Below are 13,367 nucleotides of genomic sequence, written 5' to 3' on the forward strand. Positions count from 1 at the left end.
CAGAAGGGGTGGGCTGGGGAAGACACGCGCGACACTTGGGGAGATGCCTGGCCCAGCCGCTGCCTCTCCTGGGCCTCGGGGGCTGGGCCTCTCCCGCCCCCGCCCCGCGGACACACCCATCCAGGAGGGGCTGTCAACAGCAGTGGTTTCTCTGCAGGAGGTGGGGGCCCGATGAGCCCCTTGAGAGGAGGAATGGGAAAGACAGCTTGTCCTGGCGCCCCCGCAGTCTGCTTTGTGACTTTGGGATGGGGGAGTGTCTGAGTCTTCCCTACTATCTGCAAATGGAGGCCTGGCAGAGCTGTTATGCTAAATATTCTTGCCAGTGGGTGATTAGGGAAACTCAGCTCTGAGGTTGGATGGAGTAGGAGATGGCCACACAGGCAGGAGAGCGGTGGCCTTTGGAAGGTGATGGGTAGGAGGAAAAGGGAGTTGCACATGTCAGGAGGATCAGGCCACTGGCTCTGCTTGGCACTTAGGTTAGCACTTGGTTCTGTTTAACAAGTATTGGCAGGTCTGGGGAGCTGATTGGCCTGGTAAAGGGGCTACCTGGATCTGGAATGGCCTCCATGGATACACATGCAACAGGAGAAAGGCCAGGTAGAGTGGAGGCTACTAAGACCCACAGACAGACAGTGAGCATTGTGATAGACAAGAAGACTGGAGGGGCCCTGAAATCCATGGGGCCACCCAGACAGAAAGATGACTGGATACAAGTGTACACATATATCTACTGCACGTCCCCATGGGTTTCCCTGGATTTGGGACCTTTATGAAGTTTCTAAGTTTTCAAGCTTTGCCAGTTCTGTCCTTGATTACTCACTCCCTTTTCATTAAAGACATGTTTGTCATCCCCAATTCTAAATATCTGCTGCACCATGTCTGGGGTGCAGGGTCCCAGTGAAAATGAGGGTCTGAGTGACCCAGGGATTTACTGGATGAGGCTGCTTACTTGACTCCCTGTGACTTTGGACTTGGAATTGAAGTCAAGGGGAATTGACAAAGTCAAAGGGAACAGACCCTCTGGAGAGGCAAGGGAATGTGTGTATCTGAGAGACAGGAAGACACCAGGACCCAGGCTGCAGGAATATAAACTGACTGACCTGGAAGCCTGTTTTTCTGAGCATTGGTTCTGAATTCAGAGTTGGGTACATGAGTGTCTGGCTGTGCTTAGCCCCAGGCTGACTGCTGTGAGACCATTGAACTCTGCAGGAGCTGGACTTCCCTCTTCTGTGGTCACCAGTGGGAGAAGGGACTTAAACCAGTGTCCTCTTTGGAGACAGAGACTCCACTACTTCTGGGGTGGGTTCTAGTTTGAAGGACCCCCATAGCTGAGTTTATGTCCATCACATTATCTATAGGATTTAGGGTCCATTCTTCAGTAAGTCCTGGAGTACTGTGTGTGTCTGGAATGGTGAGATTCAGGGGGGAGTAGAGGGATCTCCTGCACTCCCTCATTTGACTGGTCTCAAGTAAAAAATGTGTAGTTGTTGGCCAGGGAAGAGAACCAGGAACTGTGTGTGACAGAGGCTCATGGTGGCTGCCTCTGAAAGGTCAATGAAGAGTAAAGAGTTCCAGGGAGGGAGAATGATACATGCAAAGGTTCTGAGGTGGTAAGCATAGGCCTCTTATTCAGAAGCTTTTGTTGGGTCCTCATATACAACAGGCTGCCTTAGGGCCATGGGACAGTGGCTGCTCTAGATGCTGGGCCAGGCAGGAAGTTCTGCTAGTATCTGGGTTCAGCTTGAATTTTCCACCTGAGGCCTCAGTGAGAAGACCCTTCTTTTGGGTCTGAGGTGAGTGACAGTTGGGAAGCCACTGCTGAATGTTCTCAGTACCCTAAGTGTTGAGCAGGGCTGCAGCCTTGGGCAACACAAGGCACATGAGGGACAAGAGGCACATGTATTTCCATACTTCAGGCATGGTGGAGGCAAGGAGGTGAACTTCTAGGAGAGGCCAGAGGCCTGGTGGCCCTCCTGGGCTGAGTTTTGTGGCCTGGATCTTTGAGACTGATTTGCATCTAGCATGAGGGAGTTGAGTTGAAGAATGGTCAGGACTAAGGTGGCTTCTAGGTAGCAGGTGTCCCAGCCCTGGATTGGGCACGCCTGCATTAGGGGTTGGAGTTGCCTGGTTGTCAAAGTGTGGGTTTTAGCGTAGCTTCTCAGAACAGTTTAGAAAAAGTACATGCTGCTGGGATAGAAAATGATGGGTGGGAGTAATCCAGTCACTGGGCAGTGCTCCCAGGTGTGTCCACAGGAATACAGGGCCCAGTGTCTGTCCTCATGACCCTGGGCTCTCTACAGGCTGGTTTAGACATTCTGAGGCACATACTGTCCTCTGGTAGAGTTGGATAAGCTGTGGTGGGCCTGCTGTTGCCCTGTGGCCTGACACTCCTGGATCCTTCAGGACTTGTGCCCCCTCTCCTAGTGTTTGGCAGTGGGCTGGACTCGCTTTGGAAATGGCCCCTTTCAGATCTGAGACACTGATGGGGGCAGGTGCTGGGCAGTGAACCCAGTCTTGGGCTCATGCCCAAAAAGGAGCTACAGAAACTCCACAAAACACAAGAGCCCGACTCTCAGGACTCCACCAGAGATTGATGTGGCAAAGAGGTGCTCCCTCAGGGTCCCATAGCCTTCACAGTTATAGACTGCATGGCCTCGTGGTTGAGTCTGCTGCGAGTCTGAGGTCTGGCCATCTGTCTCATCAGGGCTAGGCTAGGATCCCGGAGCCCTGGGAGATTGGCATTCCAGCCCACAAGATTCTCTGATCCCCAGTCTTCATGAAATGCCAGAGGGCATTTTACATTACCTATTTTGGCCCAGCCACAAGCCATGTCCTTGACCCATCGAGCTTTTCTCAGACACCCAGGACAGTCGAGTGGGAAGGGCAGACACAAGGGTGGTATGTGCTCATGGCTCCTCTCCCACAACTTGCAGGAAGGAGCCAGCCTGCTGGTTTCTTAGGGCTGGTCTCACCTTTCTCTGAAGAGACCAGTGAAGCTGCCTGATCCTCCTCCTGCCTGTTGAAGGCCCACAGTGTGTTTGTGCTGGGGCCTCATATTTCTGCTGGCCTGGTCCATGTGTGCCGAGGACTGGGTAAGTTCTGCATTCTCTGTGCTCATAGGTGACGCTCCTCTTTCAGCAAAGTTTGGACCACCCTGGGCTGTGCTGCCTGGACTCCATGTGTCACAGGGTCCTTGAGAATAAAGACTGGGGATAAGTGCTCCACTCACCCCAGGAAAGGGCAGCAGCTCATCTTGGGTGTGTGGTTGCTGGTGGGAGAGCAGGGTTGTGTCCTAGGAGCTCATGCGGAGAGGCTGTTTGGGCATCCTCTCTGGGAAGTGAATGCAGCTATTACACGACAGAAGATAGGAGACAGAGCCTGGTCCTCCCTACTCCCGTGACTTCACCACATTGCCCATCTGTGTTTCAGGCTGAGCGGAAGCTTGCTCCCAGGGATGATGGCAGCCCTTCATACCACTCCAGATACCCCAGCTGCCCAGCTCGAGAGGGTGGAGGACAGGTCTGAATGTAGTCCTGACCAGGAGGAGGAGGAGGAGAAGGGGAAAGACGTGGAAGACGTGGAAGAAGAGGAAGAGGAGATAATCGTGGAAGAGGCAGAGGATGTGGAGGAGGTGGTGGAGAAGGCTGAGGTGCAGGAGATGGCAGAGGTGGAGGCAGAGTTTGAGAACGATGATGATGATGATGATGACGACGATGATGATGACGACATGGAGGAAGTGCTGGTTGAAGAGCAGAGTTCGGAATTGGGGACCCAGGAACAGCTGAGCCATGGTGGTGATGCCAAGTCCCCGGTTCTGGGAAAGGGTAAAAAAAAAAAAAGGAGCCAGCCCCTGGGGAAGGAAATCAAAAGACCAGGCCAGGAACTTGGCTAGACCAGGGAAAGTTCTGGAGCTGAAGCTAGAGAGGGAGGCCCCCCTATTTTTTAAAGTATGGAGATTGAACCCAGAGTATATGCACTGAGCTACTTCTACAGCCCTTTATTTTTTACAGTGGACCCTCGAGTTACGACTGGCTTGACATATGAACAACTTGGGTTATGACCATATTGCACTAGGAAAATTATTGGTTTTTCTGGTAAATTATACACATTAAATGACCCCTTTTTTATGAAAAGGTTAAGGGGTACTTTGGGAGGTTCAGAACACATTATCGTATTTCCATTATTTCTTGTGGGAAAAATAGTCTTGACTTATAACGAACTTGAGTTACAACCAGCCCTCCTCAACAAATTGAATTTGTAAGTCAAGAGTCCACTGTATTTCTTATGGGGAAGAATAGTCTTGACTTAAATCAACTTGAGTTATAACCACCTCTCAAGAGCAAATTGAGTTCATAAGTCAAAGGTACACTATATTTTTTAGAAAAGATTTTACTAAGTCACTAAATTACCCAGGCTGAGCTTGAACTTGTGATCCTCCTGCTTAGCTTCTCACTATGCTGGGATTAAAGGTATGTGCTACCCACACCAGGCTACAGGGCCAGCTTTTGAAAAGAAGCAGCGGGAGCTCCAGCCCTGCCCATCAGCCAGGCCAAAGATAGCTGGGGTGACCAGACCAGGTGCTTGTGGGCACCTGCCCCTAAGATGTGTCCCCTTAGTCCTGCAGATGTGCCAAATTCCAGTCACCACTCAGGATGAGGATCTGGTAGAAGAAGAGGAAGATGAAGATGAGGAGGATTTCTTGACAGCTGGTTCTCAGGTGAGCTGCCATCTCTTAGTTGTAGTCAGATAACCTGGGTAGGGTTTCCCTGGAGTACTTTCCAGTCCTGGAGGACTGTGCGGGCAGTGGCCCTGGGATCCTCAGGAAAGGCCTAGGCCCTGAACTAGGACAAGGCCACAGGTCCCAGGCCCAGTGAGTATGGGTTTCCTTCCTGGGCCATTGGGCTGTTCTAATTTTTTTGGCTGCCATCCACTTATCTGTACCATACATGGTGACTTCAAAGGGCTGGCTGTCCCATAAAGTCACTCTGCTCCCCTCACCTGGAAATGTACTCAGCCTGTCACACAGGGCAGCTGAGGGCAGTGTCTGGGGCCCTGTGCTTTCTAGGGGCTGGTGACCTTTGAAGATGTAGCTGTGTACTTCTCCCTGGAAGAGTGGGAGAGGCTGGACTCAGACCAGCGGGGCCTCTACCAGGAAGTGATGCAAGAGAACTATGGAATCCTGGTGTCCTTGGGTAAGGAAGGGCCTTTTGTCCCCAAGAGGCAACCTGCAGACTTAGCTGTCTGAGAGCAGGCCAGGAAGCCTCAGGGCCAGGTACCCACTCTGAGAGAAGCCCTAGGACCACTCTGCCCTCTCAGTGGGGCCAAAAGGTGTCTAAGCCAGGTGTAGCTACTGACCCTGCTCCAGGCTCTGTGCTGCACTGCAGGGCAGGCTGAGGCAGGTGTGGCCCCAGCAGGGGAGGGCTGTGGGAAGGCAGGGTGGTGAGGGAAGTGCCCAAGGGAAGGGATATACAATCTCCCAGAGCAGAGCAAGGTGGGGAGGATGGGAGAGAGGAGAGGATCTGAGCATGCTGGGGACAGCACAGGGTCTTCTGTGACAGCCACCATCTATCTGTTCCTCTCCTGGACAGGTTACCCAGTCCCGAAGCCAGACTTGATCTTTCGCCTGGAACAAGGGGAAGAGCCTTGGGTCCCAGATAGCCCCCATCCTGAGGAGGGAGACATTGTCACTGGTGTCTACACAGGTGAGCGCAAGATCCGTGTGCTCTGCCTCTGCCTTTTGGGTTCTCTATGTCCAACTCCAGAGAGGCCCAAGGGCTGGAAAGTCCTTTAGAACCTTAAAGTGACTCCCTGTCCCCACCTTGGAGCTGATGATTTCTTTTTGTAAATGAGGGTAGTTGTCAAATTGGTGGCTCAGAGCCGAGACCAGGTCCAAGTAGCCTAGCAGACTGTTGATGCATCTTTCTGATTCTGAGACTTCAGCCATTGCTCTGGCCTTTCCATCCATTTGGCTATTTCTGCAAAATAGTCCTTGTCAGCTTTGCCTGTGCTTTTCAGAAGGCCATGGGCAGGCCTTTGACCTGCGTGGGCAGTTTGGGGATTTTGGAGTGTAATAAGACATTTGGGGTGGCAAATTTCTCTGCAATTCTTGGAAATAGTTTTAGCTCTCTTTTTTCACCTGAGTCTGGCTTTATTCATCTGGAGAATGAATCTGAGCTAGTGTGTGCCTGTAATCCCAGTGCTCTGGAATGCTAAGGCAGGAGAATCACAAGTTCAGTCTCAGCTTGAGCTACATCGTAACTTTGTGAGACCCCGTCTCAAAATAAAAAATAAAAAGGGCTAGGAGTGGAGCTCAGCATGAAGACCCTGGGTTCAATTCCCAGTACTGTAAAAAAAAAAAAAAATTGAAGTAATTTGAACTAAACCCAAGGTTTCCAGCCTGAGCATGTTGGACTCATGCTGAGTGGAGGTTCTCATTGGACTCTGCAGGTTATGCTCAGGTTGTGGAGAAAACTCTTGGCCTGCAAGCATCTGAGGCTGGGCTGGAGTGCTGTCAGCTGAGAGGGGCTTTTAAAAGAAAACTACAGCTGGGTGTAGTGTTGCACACTGAGACAAGAGGATCGGGAGTTTGAGGCTGGCCTGTGCAACACAATGAGATCCTACCAAACAAAATGAAAAATATATCCCAGCAACACACTGGCACATGTACTTTATTTTCAGCTGTACTGTAGACTGTAGGTGGTGCTTCTCTGAGGACCTTGGTGAGAAGTTCTACTATTTACAGACACATTCAAAAAAGCAATCTGGAGGGCAAGGGGACACAGGTCAGTGGGGGCCAGTCTCTCAGTGTGTGGTCTACATGTGTCCCTGTTCTCCATGCTTCTTGGAGGGTCCTGGGGTAGAGCCTTGTACAGCCTCAAGCTATGTGGTCTGGGTCTCCTTTTAGTTCAGGTGACACGCACTATGTCCCTTGTGTACCTGTGTAGGGCTTGGGGCTCCCTTGGAGGGCTGGCCCTGTGCTCTATCCTGTAGGTAATTGTGCTTTGGGGCTGGTGAGCCTAGGTGGCCCCTGGCCCAGTCCTGTTTGCAGAGCTGTCATGGGGGCAGGAGCCAGGCAGATTATGATGTGCCCTATGCCTGCTTGGAGGGGATGCAGATGCAGTGACAGAGGCTGGGTGCAGCCCTGGCAGAGTTAGGAGCTTGAGGTTATCCTTAACTATGATGATGTTGTGGCTAAATGGCCATCTCCCTTCATCTCTTCTGCTCATCTGGGACAGTTGGGAATAGAGTTGCTGAGTGTAGGCAGTACAGATGCCAGCTGTTCCAAGATGAGATTTTCTTTTGTGGGTTATAGTCTTGCAAGACACAAGTGCTGCTTTTCTCAGCTGTGCTCCTTAATGAGTTGGGCCACATGTGGCATTTGTATTCTGGCCATATTCCTCCACTTGGGAATGCTATTCAGAGCCTCTGCTGTCCTTGAGACCATGCTCCAGGACACCCCCATTCATCTCCAGCTCTTCTCCCCTCTCCTTTGGGATACTAGAGATTGAACTCAGGACCATCTACATACTAAGCAAGAGCTCTACCACTGAGCCAAGCCTTTATTTTTAATCTGTTTTTTTTTTTTACTCAGGTCCTTGTGTTTGCAAGGCAGGCACTGTGACTATTTTTAAATCTTTTAAAAAATTTTTGAGACAGGGTCTTGCTAAGTTGCCCAGGGTACACTTAAACTTTTAATCTTCCTGCTTCAGCCTTCCAGAGTGGAAATCCAAGCATGTGCCACTGAGCTCAGCCCTTCCTGCCCTTCTTATCTGGCTTAGATTGAAGTTTCCTTGTTCTTTGGGAATGCCCCTTGTGGTCACAGGAGAGACTCTTGTTCTTGGTTGAGCCCCATTTCCTGCACTGGAGCAGAGAACAGTGCTGGAGAAACTGTGTCTGGAACCTGCAGGTTGGCCCTGTGTCCATGCAGGCCTGGCCTTTTTGCTCATTGTGACGAACCCATCTGCACTGGTTTCCCTGCTGCTTTCTGGCTTCTATGTCCTGGAACTGAATCCACCTGCCCTCACCTGTTTTCTTCCCCATGGGGAGCCCTGGGTACTCTCCTCTCTCCCCAAATAACCTTAAATGCCCCATTTCCAGACTGTCCAGCCCTGGTCTTGTCTGTCACCTGGCCTCTTTTTAATCTCTGAGCACAGCATGACTCAAAGTGTGGTGCTGTCTGTGTCCCCTGCAGAACCCCCCGTAGAGTGCCCCAGTGGACCCAGTCATGAACCAGGCTGGCAGACATGTGGTTATCAGTATGCCTAAGCTGCTGGCTGCCTTATCCCTCAGAGACAACCTCAAAGGTTAACCTCAGCATCTGGAATGGTAGCCGAACTCCCCACAAAGCCAGGAGGTCCACCACCCCTCCAGGGTCCTTCATACCCCATTAGGCTTTGCCAAACAGACACCCTTTGTCTGTAAAGCCTTGCTGGCCTGTGGGCCTTTGTTCTTGCTGTCTCCTCTGCTGCTGGGACCTTGAGCACCCTTCACATGACTGGCTCAGTTCTTAGCTCTCCCTTTTGTTGCACGTTTTTTTACTTCTTTGGCTTTAGCCACCATTTTTTGGATGTTCCTGGTGTTCTATACTCGGTGGCAGCTTCCACAGTCTTCAGGGGAAGCTTTGGAAGGCTGGCCAGTGACCCCTACCTCCTCAGTGCTTCTCCTGCCCTGCTTAAAGAGGAGAAATACAGTGCCCAGGATTAACTCAGTTTAAACATCACATGGGAAGGAACAAAGACGGGGTTTTAAAGACAGTCATAGGTGGAGACACACTGAGGTGAGAGAACCTGCGATCAGCAAGTAAGTGCAGCTGATATCCTGGGCCCTTTATGACCCCCATCCTCCAGCAGGCCCAGGCAGCACCAGCCTGCTGGGGGTTCTGTTCACACAACACACAGCCATGAATACCTGGGAGATCTCAGATGGCTCCTCCCTCAGTTGGGTTTTACTTATCCAAGGTTCTCTCCTGGGGCATGGCTGTCACTGAAGCTCCCTGTTTTAGTCCTAGCCAGAGGACCAGGTCTTGAGTCTTGTTCTTCCTGAGACTAAGGCTTGGTGCAGGTGGAAGGCCATGAAGGTGACACACCCAGTGGTCATCCCTCCCTTGATGCCTGTCCTTCCCTGAGCCTGTCTTGAATTTCTGTGCCTGGATGGAAGCAGTTTGGCTGGTGGGGAGTCAGGAGGTTTCAGGGCAAGTGCTGACCTTAGGGAACTCAGGACAGGTTATCAAGGAGGGAAACCCACAGTTCTGACTCAACTTGAGGCCCAGGCCACCTTGAGGCTCAGAGTATGTCATGAAGCCCCAAATGGGCATAGGCGGCTCAAGGTGGTGTCAGACAGCGGTGGTCCAGTTCGCTGGCTCATGTATTTGGGGTTCATTCAGCAGTCCTGAGCCATGCCCCAGCAGCTGGGATGGAATTGTCCCACCCTATGCCCAGGTGTGGGCACTTACAGGAGTTGTCTGGAGAGCTCTGCTCTCAGGGCCACTAGCTAACAGAGCATGAGATAGCCGACTTTCTGTGTAGATAAACCAGGGCCTGGGTAGAAGCAAGGGAGGCTATTGTACTTGAGGCCTTCTTGGTGACATGCAGGACTTTACTATCTTCAGGGACCTCTAGGCTGCAGGGCCTCTCTTAGGGAGCCCTGACTCTGCCAAGTACTGGTGACAGGACAGCTCCATGATGGCTAGACTAGGGGCACAGCGCTGGTTAGTGGCCTGTCTAGGGTTAGGGACTGGGACTCAGCCTCCTGGAGAAAAGGCTGTTAGTGGGGATCTGTGACCACATGAACCTAGAATAGGAAAGGGGCACAGCCTGTTGCAATAACTGAGGAAACTACAGAATGAGCAAATGGAGAATAAGGATAAATAGCAGGGGAAGCCTTGGGGAATCTATAGTGATACATAGCAGAGGGAAGCACCTGGTTCCTACAGTGATAGGAGTACTTTGGTAACACCATTATAGGCACATATGCTAAATTATTTTACTCCTTGCACCAGTTTCACAAAGAGATTTCAGGTACCACTAGAAACCATTTTACAGAGGGGTAAGCTGATACTAAATGACTTACCCAAGGTCCCACAGCCAGTAAATGGTAGAAGTGTGGTTCAGGCCCAGCAGAGCCCGTGCCCTTGAGCTGCCTAGGAGAGTCAGCTGAGAGAGAGGTGATAAAGTAACCCCCTGGCCTGTATGGAAATGAGCCGAACAGGATCAGCTTGCAGAAGAACCACTGGTGTGGAACACAGAGGTGTGGTGGGCAATATCAAGATCTGTGAGAGCCCCCAGTATTGAGTTTGGAAGGGCAGACCTTCTGAGACCAACACTGCCAAGCAGTACTCACTTTAGGAAACAGCTGTGGCCAGATGTCAGCACTTGAGGCAACCCTAAGTGTTAAAGTTCTTTCCTGTGACACCACCCTGCCAAGGTGGCCTTTGTTTGGACTTTCTTTCTACCAGCTCCTGTTCACTTGCCCATTCACAATGTGCAGAAGCTGTTTCCCTGGAGCTTCGGTGTCCTCAGCTCAGGATACAGGCTACAAAGGTGTCCTCATGGCTGAGCCTGGGAGGTTCTCCCTTCCTAGACAGCTGAGTCTGAGCCCCTGATTTGCCTTTGCATTTTACTCATAACTTCCCGCGGCCCCTCTGGATCTTCCCAGAGGCCCTCTTGATCACTGCCCAAGGTCAGGTCCTTAGAACAAATGTTAGGTACAAGGTGAAATGCCAGGCCCATCCCCAGGGCACACATCTCCCTGTTCTGGATGAAGTGGTTGTTTTTGACACATGGGGCCACTTTCCTACAGCTATTGAGACATAGCCAGCACCCCTCCTGACCTGAGCATCCTGTCTGCTCCCAGCTGGGTTCTGACAAGTAGGGCTAATAACTCTTCACCTGGATCCAAAAAAGGGATCTGAGGGCCAGCAGCCTTCCTGAGAGCCGTGAGCCTGGAGTGGCTATTATATGGGACATCCCACTCCAGGACCCAGACCTGCAGATCTTGGGCCACTTTCACAGCAGAAAATAAGAGAATAAAACCTGGCCTTAGGATAAGCTAGCCAGTCTCCCCTGGGTGCTCTCCCAGTGGCCCAGTACTTCCTGAGCTCTCATCTTGGGATGCAGCCAGTTCTGACTTCCCCAGGACTCAAGTGCCCTTCCCTCTACTTTCCTGTGGCCTGTGTCACCTTGCTGCATGTTTAGGTACAACCTCATACTCGTCCTTGTTTTTGGACAGGTGACCATGCCACCTCCAGGGGTAGGGGTGAGGCTTCCTTATATGTCAGGATCGGTCCATTCTGCAGAGCCCTTGGGGCACGGTGGGGGCAACCTCCCCATGAGGCCTGCTCTCAGGGGAAAGGTGCAGTGGAGGTACCCATACCAAACCCCCACTGGGCCTGGTGTCCAGCTCTTTGAGATTACAGATTCACCAAATGGTCACTGATCCTTGCTTAGGTCCTGAGGGGTGCAGACTGACTCTGTCAGAAACCTGCTAGGATATTAATGTGCCTGAGTTTTCCCTGCCTTAGTGGGTACAAGTTAAACAGTACTCAGTAAGACTGTCAGAGAGTGCCTAAGAGCTTTTGATCTGACTGTGAGCCCAGATGCCCATTCCTCCGCAGCTCCTCCCTGCCCCAAGGGGTATTCCAGCCTTCCTAGATTTGAGGAGTTTCAGCCAAATAAGGGCACTCAGGAAGGAGGAACTGGCAAGGGGGACAGCCACTTGTCATTCAAGTGGCTGTGGATGGCAGCTGGTGTTACTTAACAAAAATTTAAAGCCTACATTTTTATAATAGTATATTATGAACTTTAGAAAAATTAGAAAGTAATAAAAAATCTGAAAAAATAAAACAGACACTTCCTTGTCCTTCTGTGTGATGGACGGGTGTTTTTTCATAACCAATAGCCAGGCCTGTGCTGTTCTGTGTCTGGCTTCACTTGGCAATGGATTGTGTTTTCCCAGGTGATTCTGGGTCAACATAGAGAGTATCTACAAAACAAGGGCCTGGTGAGGTGCAGTGCTGACACAGGCAGCCAGCCCAGGCTTCTGGGACTCTCCCTTTAGGGTGGGACTCAGTAATCCAGGCTCACTTAGCCAGGTGAGAGCCAAACCAGGCCACAGCCTTTGTCCGAAGTAAGGTGGCAGGAGTTTCCTACCCCTGAAGTGGAAGCCTAGGCTTTCTGCTTGCTGGGATCTGGGCAGAGGTGGGAGAGAGCTGGTGTGCAAGTGCTGTGAACACCTGTAGGTGCTGCAGGCTGAGCAGCTCCCCTGTCCCTCTGAGTCCCTACTCCATACCTGGATACATCATGGTGTCAGGCTGCCCTCCATCAGCCACCAAGCAGATGTTGCCTCTTGTTCTGGGCACAGGATTCACATTGCCACTTAACCTTGTGTCTCACAGGAACCTGCAGGCACAAGGTTCAGGATGAGAGGGGCCATCAAATGAGCATGCCCTTAAGTCCCTAGGGGAAGACCAGGGCTTTCCTGCCCTTAGGGTGGTCAAAGCTAGTGTGGGGCCTGACAGCTTCTTGCCTCAGTGAGTAGAAATGCCTAGCCACACCTGCAGGCAAGGGACGTTTTCCCAGCAGAACCTGCTGTGGGCTCTCCAGTCTGCTCACCTCTCTCTTCTGGCCTTCAGGAGCTTGGTACTGGACGGATGACATGGAGGACCACGAGGAAGAAGATGATGAGGACTTCCTGGCAGAGATGGCTGAGGAAGAGAATGAACCCCCGGGGCTGTGGTCAGCGGCCTATGGCGTGGGAGACGTGCCAGGGACATGGGGCCCTGACGACTCGGATTCTATGCAGACTCCAGAGGGCTGGGGATCTGACTCTGGCAACCTCGGGGTCCTGGCCGAGGAGTCTGAGGCAAAGTCCTTTCTGCCCGCCCAGGAGCCGGATTCAAACCAGCAGGCACCCTGGGCCTACCCCACCGAGGAGGCTGCGCCGGCTGGGCGGCCTGAGACCACGTGTGATGTGTGCGGCAAAGTGTTCCCGCACCGGTCGCGGCTGGCTAAGCACCAGCGCTACCACGCGGCCGTCAAGCCCTTCGGCTGTGAAGAGTGTGGCAAGGGCTTCGTGTACCGCTCGCACCTGGCCATCCACCAGCGCACGCACACTGGTGAGAAGCCCTTCCCGTGCCCCGACTGTGGCAAGCGCTTCGTTTACAAGTCACACCTGGTCACACACCGGCGCATCCACACGGGTGAGCGGCCCTACCGCTGCGCCTTCTGCGGTGACACACCGGCGACGGGTGAGCGGCCCTACCGCTGCGCCTTCTGCGGTGCGGGTTTCGGGCGCCGCTCCTACCTGGTCACACACCAGCGCACGCACACAGGCGAGCGGCCCTACCCGTGCGCACACTGCGGCCTGCGGCC

The 13,367-nt window shown here is 52.3% G+C and overlaps 1 protein-coding gene across 1 annotated transcript in view; it reads left to right on the plus strand.

Annotated features, from left to right (window-relative positions):
- The first annotated feature begins 1,338 nt into the window (after positions 1–1,338).
- The window catches only part of Znf316 (zinc finger protein 316), a 16,757-nt gene continuing 4,728 nt past the window's right edge, over positions 1,339–13,367 (plus strand). The window contains exons 1-7 of the mRNA XM_033765071.1: positions 1,339–3,092; positions 3,430–3,824; positions 4,617–4,717; positions 5,066–5,192; positions 5,589–5,702; positions 12,629–13,195; positions 13,244–13,364. Of these exons, the coding sequence (XP_033620962.1) occupies positions 3,455–3,824; positions 4,617–4,717; positions 5,066–5,192; positions 5,589–5,702; positions 12,629–13,195; positions 13,244–13,364 (1,400 nt within the window). The 5' untranslated portion in view covers positions 1,339–3,092; positions 3,430–3,454. The remainder of the gene's footprint in view (positions 3,093–3,429; positions 3,825–4,616; positions 4,718–5,065; positions 5,193–5,588; positions 5,703–12,628; positions 13,196–13,243; positions 13,365–13,367) is intronic.

Source organism: Fukomys damarensis, unplaced genomic scaffold (assembly GCF_012274545.1).
Source record: "Fukomys damarensis isolate Sample0158 unplaced genomic scaffold, DMR_v1.0_HiC HiC_scaffold_17, whole genome shotgun sequence".
In the NCBI taxonomy this organism is placed as follows: Eukaryota; Metazoa; Chordata; class Mammalia; order Rodentia; family Bathyergidae; genus Fukomys; species Fukomys damarensis.